We start from the raw sequence: 11,688 nt of genomic DNA, 5'->3' as shown, positions 1-11,688 counted from the left end.
CTTCCCACCGTACATAGCACATGCCCCAACCAATCCCTTAGATTTAGGAAGCAATCTAATTGGGAGAGAGAAAATGGCCTGATTTTGTTTTTTTCTTCGGTCTCACATCCTTCCCAAGTCGTGCGTTAATATTGATGCTAAAAACTATATGGTTTATATTAAGGAACGAATGGAGTATGTGCCAACTCATCGTCCATTTATTAGCTTAATGTTCGTTTTGTACAACACTTGTAGTTTAGCACAACACCGACAACAACTAAATTTTTGCTAGCTGGCCATTGGCTGACCGCCTCACTGACGCGCCATGTGCGATGGCGCATCACTGACACGCCATGTACTATGGCGCGGCACAGACCGCCGTGGCCTATGGCGCGGTAGAACCATCCTATGTGGCAACTGAACCCGGGCTATGGCGCGGCAAATGATTATGTTCGTTTTATAAATTTTGAATGCATGATACAAACAGTTGTGATATCTTAAGATCGATCACTTAAGATAAATAAAAAACTCTCAGTCAGAAACATATTGAGTCAGCAACTCGTCATCTGAGTACCAATCCTCAACCACAACCCTGTTGCTGTGGCTAGGGTCACCTGCATTGCGCTGATCTGCCTTTCGCCTATAGTAAGCAGCCTCCGCTTCATCTGCGGCCTCTGCGGCCTGAGTGAAGAACGCGTCGTCATCCTCCTCCGCCTGCAAGCCCGCCTCTGCTAGAGCGATGAGCTCGCTCAGTCTGGCAGTGTCATCCTCAGCCTCCTCCGCCGGCAAACCCACCTCTGCTAGAGCGATGAGCTCGCTCAATTTGGCACTATCGTCCTTAGCCTCCTCCGCCGGCAAGCCCGTCTCTGCTAGAGCGATGAGCTCGCTCAGTCTTGCAGTGTCGTCCTCCTCCTCATCCCCCTCATCAAACACCACAATCGGTGATTCAACGGTGCGACCAGCTCGCTTTCTGTACTCATCTAGCTTCTTTTGTTTTGCTTTTGGAGGTTCTTCGGGCCATTTGTTCTTAGGACCATGCAACCACTCCTTAAAACGACACTTCGCTATTGAATACACCTAAATAACGTGACATTAGTACATGACACATATACCTCAACTTTTGAATAAATACACTTTGCACTTATTTCATGCTTGTTTGGACACACAAACTCCAACATATTGTTAAGGTTTATCACAGCTCGGTCTCCGCAATGGCACAAAGGAGGTTCCTCGAGTCGTCTAACTGCGGCTAAGTGCTTCTCCTTAGCCGTCATTGGAGGAGGGTTAGGGGGAGGTGAAACCCACCGCTCGAAGTGCTCTCGTATATGTCGCCCTCTCCACCAATCGTCGAAAAGGAGGTACCTGGGGTCAAACTTGTCTGCACCATCCATCCACTGAAAGAAAAAGCACCTCTCATGGCCCTACACAACAAAAATTCAACAAAATATTAGTAACCTAGTAATACAAATGAAAAGAAAAATATACAGCAATAATTACTTACATTAAAACGATTGCACGTGTAGAAGCAACGAGCCGCTGTGTCCGGATGTCTCGATTAAAACACGTCGGCCGGACGACCACAATCACAATTAGGGACAGGGAGTTCAGGAGGAACGGGGGCATCTTTGCTAGAATCGTCGGGGTACATTTCTCTAAGACGATCCCGTTTTCGCCGTAACTGCTCCCGAAACATGTCTTCCATCTAATAAAACGGTTCAAATTAAACATCAATCAAAACAACGCAAATTAATGAAAAATGTAATCATTTGCAATGGAACTAAAATATTATAAACAACAATTATAGCAACAAAAAATTATATGGCAAACATACTTCTAACTAAATAATTAATCTTAACATTGACAAACTCAAACTTATATCTTCACCATAGTTCCCAAACAAAATTTTTCTGCTAACCTTAACTCCATTCATAATATCATATCCATTATTCAAACGAAAATAAAATATGCATCAGAACCTTAAACGAGGACGAGGAGGGATGGAGGCGGCCGGAGGGGGAGGCGCGCCTGCGTGCGGGCGCGATGGCGGCGTCCTCGGCTGCGGCCAGGCGCGGGCGAAGGCGGGCACGGCGGCACTGCCTTGCCTTGCTCTGTTTCTCGCGGAACGCCGACTGCTCGGGCAAGAGGCAGCGGCGGCATTTATACCGGGCTCTGCCGCGCCATGGATCAGGGCGCGGCACTGCCGCGCCAAGATCGGTGGCACGGCAGAGCCTTGTCACGTCAGCGGCCAGCGGTGATGGTCGCCGCCACGTAACGCGTCTGCCACGCCGCCATGCATGACGCGGCACAGGCATTTGGCCGCGCCATGGCAATAGACACGACCAAAAGTGTTAGTTTTAAAAAAACTGATAGTGTTAGATTTAAAATTATATTAAAAAAGTTAAATTAAAAAAAATCACTAGGAAGTAAGTACCCCACCGGGAGCCTTGTATGCCCTTTCTGGATTGCACCAGCGGATAGGAAGTAAGCAGACTAGTCCATGAACCTATATATATAAACTTAAATTTATGCGTTGCTCCAGGCAACCCATAAGATTAAATTTATCATACGTTGGTTGGTGAGCTAGCCTGCTTGCATCTGCGGATGGTTCCTCACCCACCCTCACGACAAAGATGGCCAGCCCCGCATGTACCGTGCTCGGATTCTCGGAACATACGAGCGTCACGTGTACGTGTCCGTACACGGATAGTACTGGATACATACGCCCTCCATTATAATTATAATGATGCTGGGCTTACTCCGACGTCGTACTGTATCAGGTTCATGATACCTCGTCTCCAGTGATCCGACTTGTCACGTGATGTGCACTGTGATGTATACATCCTGCAAAGGCGAGGAGAGATCCGACTTCTCCAATGTATCTACAGTGGTTTGTACATCCTAAACTAAATCTTCTAGTGATGTGCACTGTGCGCGTGTATGGATACTGGACCCCCTAATGTGCCGTTGCGAGTTGTGTGCGCTGCAAAGGCGAGGAGAGATCCATGCATGCGCCCACGTCCACGTCCACCTGGATCAGCTCACCTAGCTGCATCCGACTTTCACTGTGGCACCCCATGTGGTCCAGATGAAGAGAAGAGAGCATCATAATACATCATCATCAGTCTCACTCTCCCCTCCGCTCCCCTCCCCTCCCCTCCAACAGGGGTCAAGCGTGGACTGTCAAGTAACTATTGCATGGCGAACATTTGCAGGTGCCTCAACAGCAGCGGCGCCCAGATTTTCCAAGACATTCCTTTTCACTGATGCAAAGGTGGGTTAAGGTTGATGCACGCACCACTGTGCGGCCTTAACTCCCGGCCCGGCGTCGCCCACAAGGAAAGCTAAGCGTTGTCGGCTCACCAATCTGCGTAGGGGCACTGTCGCCACGAGGCTACACCATCTTGGACACCTGGCCGCTGCCAATCTATCTCGAAATGTTACCATCTTGGGGCCAGGTAGGATAAACCGGTGGAAAATTCGGAACTCATAACCAGCCCCTGCATTAGAGCGAGGCATTCGATGGTGAGAGACTTGAACCTGAGTAGGGACGATCGATCGATCGCCTTGGCGCGTAGTACATACAGTACAAACATGTAACAAGAACCCATACGGGCGTGTGCGTGCGGCCAAACGCGTACGGACAGCAGCTAGCAAGGACGCGCAATGATGACGGACGGACGGACGGGCGGAAGAACGGAGCTCCCTCGCTGCCTGCCATCCGTCCCGTGGCAGCGGAGGGAACAGGGAATGGATGTCCGGACTCGCCCCCGTCCGTCCGTCAAGCCCAGCGACCCCCATCTTGCTGGCCGCGACAGCGACCGCCCGGAAACCCGATCCGTCCAGTCGCGCGGGGAATCATAAATACGGATCACCGTGGCCCCAGCGCCCCGCTTCGCGCTCAGCACCAGGGCGGGAGAGCGACGGAGCCGACGCCCGCCCGCGCCAGCTCGCACTGCGCGTGCTACATGACCCCGCCCTCCCTCCGACATGGCGCTCGCACGCCCCTTCTGACGGGGAGGGCCGGACGGCCGGAGGAGAAGCGCGGGCCGCCAGCCAGCCAGCGCACGCAAGAGAAGAGAAAGCATATGCTGTGCACTCCATCGGTGGTCGTGGGTCGGCCGCCGGACGACCAGACCAGACCGGCCGGCGAGGCGGCACGGGCACGGGCCGTGCGTCCATCCGGACGTCCGGATGCTTGATTGGCTCTGAGGGCGCGTACCTTCGGATCCAACAGTGACAGTGGATCCCATCCACGTGAGATCTTCATGGGCGAAGGGGAAGCCGCTTAATGGCGCGAGGTACAAAAAGTCTCCATGATTGGCTGGTTATCAGTGCCCTGTCAAGTCCCGCATCACCATTACTTCGCCGAGAGCAACGGGCGAGACCAGGCTACCACCACATGGCAGCATGGACCGATATGTATGTAACCAGCAGATAGACTGTACTGTACTACTCCTATGTAAATGAGATTTTTCATCGACAGCTACTACCAACAGGTTGTAGATTAGATATCAGAAAAGAAAAAGAGGCCACCACAAACAGCAAACCGCGTACCTGATACTGTGATGCACATGCAAAACTGGAAACCCATCCTGCCACTGCTCCCTTCTCAAGAATTACCTGTTCAAGACGAGCAGATTCAGCAGTCAGACATTAAAAGAGCAATTCGAGCCAAAACTGAAGTGGGAATGCACAACGCACCAGGGGATGACACCGTGCGTCCCGGACAGTTATGCTAGGTGTGGTTGGACCTTTCCAATCATATATTAAATGGCTAATCATCATGCAATTAACATGCCGCCATCTTTTAAATCAAGGGAACAGCCTACAAAAGAGATCTAGCAGCCCCTACACAGAGCATGCTAAGACCGGGGAACAATTATGACACAGCACCAACAATGATCCCCGATGAAAGGCTACAGCGCCTCAAGCTGTTCCAGTCAGGAGCTTGCTTAAATCTGAGATGACACTCCTCTGCACGCATGTGATCGCGAGGACCGAACCAACAACATGGGAGCCAGGCACGCAGTCCTCGCAACCATCACAAGATCTCAATCCGTGTGAGTCGTGATATTCTGGAAAGGGTCACAAGACCAAACCTGCTGTCACCTCTGAAAGCGAACAAGCCTGGTCATCCAATAAGGAAAGGGCTGATGGAACCAGATGGCAAGGCTGTTCATGGCCAGAACCAGAGCAAAGAGTAACTCTTTACGGCAGACACTAGGAGGTACATGAGATACCAACGGGAATATGATGATAGATTCGCTCCAAAGATAACATGGTGATCTGACTTCTTATTTCCGCTTCCGTGATCTGTCTGTTCATTGAATTTCCCTGAAATCATAGCCAAACATGTCCGTGAGAACATTGTTATGCGAATCAAACAACATCATGGCCAAAAGAACTAACCAATGGGAAACAAGCAATGATAATTGTATTACTAGGCATAAATGGAAAGATAAAAATGTCACTCCATGATGCCATAGCAATGCAGGATACATAGTTTGTTTTCCTAAGTGTTATAAAAGATGCACACCCAAAACTAGCCTCCAGCCATCAGAAATGTATAGTTTGATCTCCGCATTGTATGTGAAGGCTAGCTGCTCTATTGTCAATAAAAACTATGTGTTGCATTGTTTTCCTTCCTGGAGCCAACAGAACAGGGAAAGCTAACACAACAGAAGCATGTCCTTCAAATGATTACTATTTTGATATCATCTGAAAATGGCACACGCTAAAGACAGTTGCAAAATGCCAAAATGAAACAGTTTTTACCAAGAGAATGCTCTATACAGAACTCTAAAAGTGCCCTTTACAAATTATGATCCTAGAGGCTAGTATGCTTAAACTAAAAATAAAGTAAAGGGTCAAATCAAGCACATGTATCAGAGCTTTAAAAAATTTAAATAAAAGCAAGTGTTTTTTTTTGGACACCAAAGCAAGCGTTAGGCTATTAGCAACCTCTACTCTGGATACAGTATGGGTCATATGGGTGCATAGTGCATAACAAACTATGCTGAATGGCTGGTTATCATTTGCCCATCACATCTTACATAATGCTAGATGCGTGATGGCAACTGAGATACAAATAAATGGACAGGTTGTAATATTTCGATACAGCTCTGCTTAAGGACTTCTTTGAGACCTTTGAACAAAGACTTGGACAAACGCATGCTACATATCCAGCAAAATATATAAAACTAACAGGAAGGCATGTCGTATCATGTTCTAGTTACATCGCTCAAATGGCCTCCTGATTGTATGTCTTTTCCATGTGTACAGTGCAAATAGCATCTGCAAACGGTTGCGGAACATGCACCTGAGCACAAACTCATCAACAAACAGCACAACAGAAGAAGATTTGAATCATGTAGAAGTAACTTCAGTACATGTATTTGTGATCCATGCACTTTATATATAATAACTGCACCGCCAAATACTCATCCTACATGTGTGAATGGGGAAATGTGGAAGTTACATGATCATGATCAAGAAGTTGGGGGCCAGCCAAACAAGTTGAGAAAATTTTTGTAGTGACAAATTATATGAACCATATCAGTTCCCAGAAATTCCCTATCCTTCACAAGCACTGGTGGCTATCTAACTAGCCATTTAGCCAAACCTGGGATCGATGCAAGACAAATAGCATTTCTTAGACCAGAACAATAATCATAGAATTATAACTGACAAAGATGAAAATCTCAACAACATGTTACAGAAAGATACCTATTTAGAAGTTATACAATTATATTTCTTTATTCATGTATCTCATATTTGAATCCTTAATATCAATAATTGATCACAGACCACAACCAACAACAAAGCCTTTTAATCCCAACCAAGTTGGAGTAGATCATAGAACACAAGCTTTAAATGCAGGAAACAAACAGTTGCAGCAGTAATAGCGATTAACCCTAAGATGTGATACTTAATGTTTCTACAGTTATGCTATCAAGATTGCTGAATAAACATAGGCATAGGCCCGAGTTTCAATCAAAGGACAAAACCTTGACACCATATAACAACCATATACTCCTCACAGAGACTTCACCACATGAGGTAGCCAAATTATTGCATTGAACAAATCAAAAGTTAGTGAATACAAATACATCACTTCAAATCATGGACTGAGCACTGCATTTCTCGCTCCATCACTTCAAGAATCAAGACTGCACTTTGCTGAAGCTCTTATACCTACAAAAGTCATGACCTATTACAACACCTAAACTAGTTCAGCTACCGACCAGACACTAATACCAAGCAAAAAAAACATGGGACCAGCACCCCCAAGGCATTATAATTAAGAACCCTCAACCACATAGCCTGAGTGTATAAATTAGGACTGACCACAAAAAAAAATTATATTTTTGTAGTTTGCACAAACAAAGAAGCAAAGAACATGCACCTTTGAGGCAATGTTTCACATTCTTATAGTGCCACTTATGCAGATGCAGGAAGTAAAGGAACATGATAAGCATCGGATTTTTTGCCTTCTTGCAGTTCTTTTATGGTTTCATTCAATCTGGTCTGACTGCAATTGTCCTGCTTCATGTAAATGGTCTAACCTAGATATGCAAATTCACAGCCAAACAAATTTTGAACCAGGTTCATGCACCAGCCAACTAATTGTTATCCAGGCAAAGTCAAAAGTTCTAGTAGTAGGTTGCAACCGACAAGGCGACACAAGCATTTATGATATGATAGACCTTTTGTGAATCCATGACCAAGACCTCTTACAAGCATCATCCAACAGTTGTGGACCACTTACAAAGCATCATCCAACAGTTGTTCATTCAGTTAAGGAACAAATTTCAGCCATATCCTGTACTGACTTGTGAAACAATGCAGCAAGTAATTTCAAACTCAACATATAAAACTGAGATGAGCGCCAACCAGTCAGGACCCAGGAACAGGAGATGGACCTTGATGCAAAGTTATCATGAGCTTTTATATAAGATAAAACCGCTGAATATCAAGTTGGCTTCATGCATCCTCAAGTTGCAGCTTGGTTGTTCACACAAATTGCTCAACTACTACTCTTTTCATTTTCTACTACTCTAGCTCATTGTAAGACCTAACAAATATGTTAATGTCAATCAGTAACCTTATGGTCAACCCCACATCCAAATTTAATAAGCCAATCATATTGTGCGACTGTTACTTCAGCATATTTAGAAAATAAGCAGCCAAACACTTTTTTCCTGTTGCTCTTGTTTTGAGTACGAGTGTCAAAGAAAAAGGAGAATAGGACAAACATTCAATATATTGCAACAAACAAAGAAGCTAAATGATGCTTGAGTTGGTAAAAGTAATCTGTGAGGATGCTAACACAGAAAATTGATAAAGACTACCTCAACAGAAAAAGAACATAATTATAACATTGTTACAAATGTCTTAAAATTTAATACTATTGTAAAACAGCCTGCAGGTAGAAGATAAGCTTGTCAGCTTGGGGAAACCCTCTGTAAGCTTAAGCTTACTTATTCTACTATACATGTACAATTTAGCCTCATGGATGGAGAAAAACACCAAATTCTGAAGCAATTAAAAATTTTCTATACCTCAAATAAAATAGAAGCAAAATTTACCTGGAAAAGAGGAGATTGCAGACAACCTTGACATCATCGTATAAGGCAGTTTTGTTGTTTAAAGACTCCAACAGTAGATGTGTCATAATCTACTCATCTATCAACATACAATTATTGCAGCTTTGTTGTTGTAGCTTCAATACACCTTCCAGTAATTTGTGCAATCTGATGTGATTGCTCCCAGAGCATAGCCATCGGAAGTGTACACTTTGAGATCAGAAGCATCGAAAGCCTATCTGTAAGTCGCTCGAAGAAGCATTGTTAACCTATATTGGATTTACCCAACTGCAACCAGTTCTTTTCTTCAATGATCCCTGGTTGATTGTATCCCTTACTTGTTCAACAACATTCCACCTTTCTGAAGAGGCGTTTAGGTTAGATACTGCAACTAGATTTGATGGCTTCCCTTGTTCCAATCTAAGAAGGGACCTGGAAGCCAGATCTTGGATTTCTTTGTTGCCGTACTTAACAGAGGCATCCAGAAGTGCTCCCCAGACACTAGGGCCTGGCTCCACACTCATTGACTTCACAAAATCCAAGGCATGGTAAACATGCCCAGATCGGCCAAGTAAATCAACCATGCAGGCACACATCTCCTCGGTTGGATGAACCCCATGATCGTTTACCATGGAGCTGTATGTATTAAGGCCCTTCAACACCAAACCTGCACGGCAACAAGCTGAAAGAACACCAAGTCCAATTATACTGTCAGGTTTAACCCCAGAGGAAAGCATCTGATCGAACAAAGCAACTGCTTCGACACCCATACCATGAATGCCATAACCCAAAATCATTGCACCCCATGAGATCACATCTTTGCACCAACTGGTATCATCAAAGATCCGCCTTGCATAATGCAAGGCCCCACACTTTGTGTATGTATCAATCAAAGCATTGTTCAGCGACACCTCAGCATGCATCATCATTCTCACCGCAAAAGCATGCACCTGCTTCCCCTCTGCCAAGCCCGAGAGGGCCTCAATGGCCGAGAGCACAGTGATCAACGCGATCCTGTTTGGTGGAATGGCATCAATCAGCCACATTGCCCGGAAACAATCCACTGCATCCTCAAACATACCATTCTCCACGTACCCTCCCACCATGGCAGTCCAGGAAACAACGTTCCTCCGTTCCATCCTGTTGAAAACCGTTCGTGCAGAGTCCGGGTGGCCAACCCTGCAGTACATGGACACGAGACCGCTGCTGACATAAAAATCATCCTCCCCGAACATCCCAGCCCTGACGGCATAGCAATGCAGCTCCCTGCCCCGGCGAGCGGACGTGCACGCGGGCAGCACGGCCGAGACAGTGAACCGGTCTGCCGCGCACCCGTTGGCGACCATCCGCCGCACGAGGCCCCACACGTCGTCGGGCGAGTGCGAGTGCGAGATGAGGGTGTTGTAGGAGGACGTGGTGCGCGCGGGCATTTCGTCGAACAGGCGGCGCGCGAGGCCCGGACAGGGGACGGGTGGGCGTAGGTAGAGACGGAGCAGAGAGTTGGCCAGGACGGGGTCGGCGTGGAGGAGTCCGAGGCGGAGGGCGAGGGCGTGGAGGGCGTCGGCGGCCGAGGGGAGGGACGAGGTCAGGGCGGAGAGGGTGAAGGCGTCGGGGCGGCGGAGCGGGAGTAGGCGGCGGCGGAAGAGGTGGAGCGGGAGGTGCGCGTGGGAGGGGTCCACGGAGGCGGCGAGCGCAGAGAGGAGGGAGTTGAAGACAGGCAGCGGGACGCCGACCGGGTCCGCGAGCACGGCCGCCAGTCGGGAAGCCACGGGCGCCGGAAGCGGGTGCATGGTGTAAGCCACGGCAGGCGGCCGCGGCCGAGGCCTGGCGCCCCGGCGGTACGAGGCGGTTGGATTCTTTTTTTTTCCCCGAATCTGGTTGGGTTGGGCGAAGAGTCGGGCCGCGTGGGGGAATGGAAATGGAGCACGCCGCTTTTTCAGTGGCAAATTCCTCCCCAGCACTCAGCGCGTGTGAGGTACACTCCAGTGGGCCTGATGATGCGGAAGTTCCGAAACTTAGGTCTTTTTTTAGTTTCTCTCACCGGAATATTTGACATAGGCATAAAGGATTAAATATAGAATAAAAATAATTAATTACATAGTTTGTGACTAATTTACGAGGTGAATCTTTTAAGCCTAATTAGTCCATAATTTGATAATGTGTTGCTGCAGTAACATATGTGCTAATGACGGATTAATTAGGCTTAATAAATTCGTCTCGCAAATTACTGACGGATTCTATAATTTATTTTTTTATTACTATCCGAACATTTATGCGACACCCGATATGACACCCCAAAATTTTACATTCTAAATTTAAACACGACCTTGGGCCCAAAGGGGAAGGGCATGAAGGTGGAACGTCTGAGTTGTCTTCCTGGCTTCCCTCAGAGATGATGTTACCATGAAGCTTGGGTAGAGCTGGTGATGAAATGTGTGACTACGGTCAAATATCGAATCCGAGTCAATAGAGAGCTGACAACGGAATTTAGCCTGGAAAGAGGACTGCGGCAAGGAGACCCGATCTCACCATAACTTTCCTACTGTGCGCTGAGGGTTTTTCTGCTCTGTTGAGGAGAGAAGAAGAGGAAGGCAGACTGCACGGGATCCGAATCTGCAGGGGAGCTCCATCGGTCAGCCATCTTCTTTTTGCTGATGACTCCCTAATCCTATGTAAAGCCGATGCTACTGAGGCCCAGCGGTTGAAACAAGTTCTACAGATTTATGAGGAAGGGTCGGGACAGCTGATAAATGCGGATAAATCAGCAGTGATGCCCCAATACTAGAGACGATGATAAACAAGGCGTGATGGAAGTACTCAGCATCCGATCAGAAACAATGGATGAAAGGTACCTTGGTCTGCCGGTCTTCGTTGGGAGATCAAGGAGTAAGGTTTTCTCCTACATGAAGGATCGAATTTGGCAAAGAATCCAAGGATGGAAAGAAAGGTTGTTATCTAGAGCCGACAAAGAAATCTTAATCAAAGCAGTGGCACAAGCGATTTCAGTTTTTGCAATGGGCCTGTTTCGACGTTACCAAGGAAATGTGCAGTCAAATCAGCTCCATGATGGCTCGATTATGGTGGAACAATCGAGCGCCCTGTTTGCTTGGGCTTGTTTAGCTTA

At 47.0% G+C, this 11,688-nt stretch overlaps 1 protein-coding gene across 9 annotated transcripts; it reads right to left on the bottom strand.

Annotated features, from left to right (window-relative positions):
* Window positions 1-1,035: 1,035 nt before the first annotated feature.
* LOC136549627 (pentatricopeptide repeat-containing protein CRR2, chloroplastic-like) lies at window positions 1,036-10,581 on the bottom strand. Of its 9 annotated transcripts, none has more exons than XM_066540979.1 (7): window positions 8,568-10,581; window positions 4,681-5,313; window positions 4,534-4,599; window positions 3,590-4,315; window positions 1,956-3,476; window positions 1,481-1,681; window positions 1,036-1,400 (listed from the first exon to the last, which is right to left on the bottom strand). In XM_066540979.1, the coding sequence occupies exon 1, from the start codon at window positions 10,352-10,354 to the stop codon at window positions 8,834-8,836; it is 1,521 nt and encodes a 506-aa protein (XP_066397076.1). In that variant the 5' UTR covers window positions 10,355-10,581; the 3' UTR covers window positions 1,036-1,400; window positions 1,481-1,681; window positions 1,956-3,476; window positions 3,590-4,315; window positions 4,534-4,599; window positions 4,681-5,313; window positions 8,568-8,833. The 9 variants fall into 9 exon arrangements, with proteins under 9 accessions (XP_066397076.1, XP_066397074.1, XP_066397078.1 ...); XM_066540981.1 differs by having other exon boundaries at window positions 1,037-1,400; window positions 4,199-4,315; XM_066540977.1 differs by having other exon boundaries at window positions 1,956-4,315.
* Window positions 10,582-11,688: the final 1,107 nt, after the last annotated feature.

Source organism: Miscanthus floridulus, chromosome 4, assembly GCF_019320115.1.
Source record: "Miscanthus floridulus cultivar M001 chromosome 4, ASM1932011v1, whole genome shotgun sequence".
Taxonomy (NCBI): Eukaryota; Viridiplantae; Streptophyta; class Magnoliopsida; order Poales; family Poaceae; genus Miscanthus; species Miscanthus floridulus.
The sequence above is the reverse complement of the archived record's forward strand: the minus strand, read 5'-3'. Positions and strand labels throughout refer to the sequence as shown.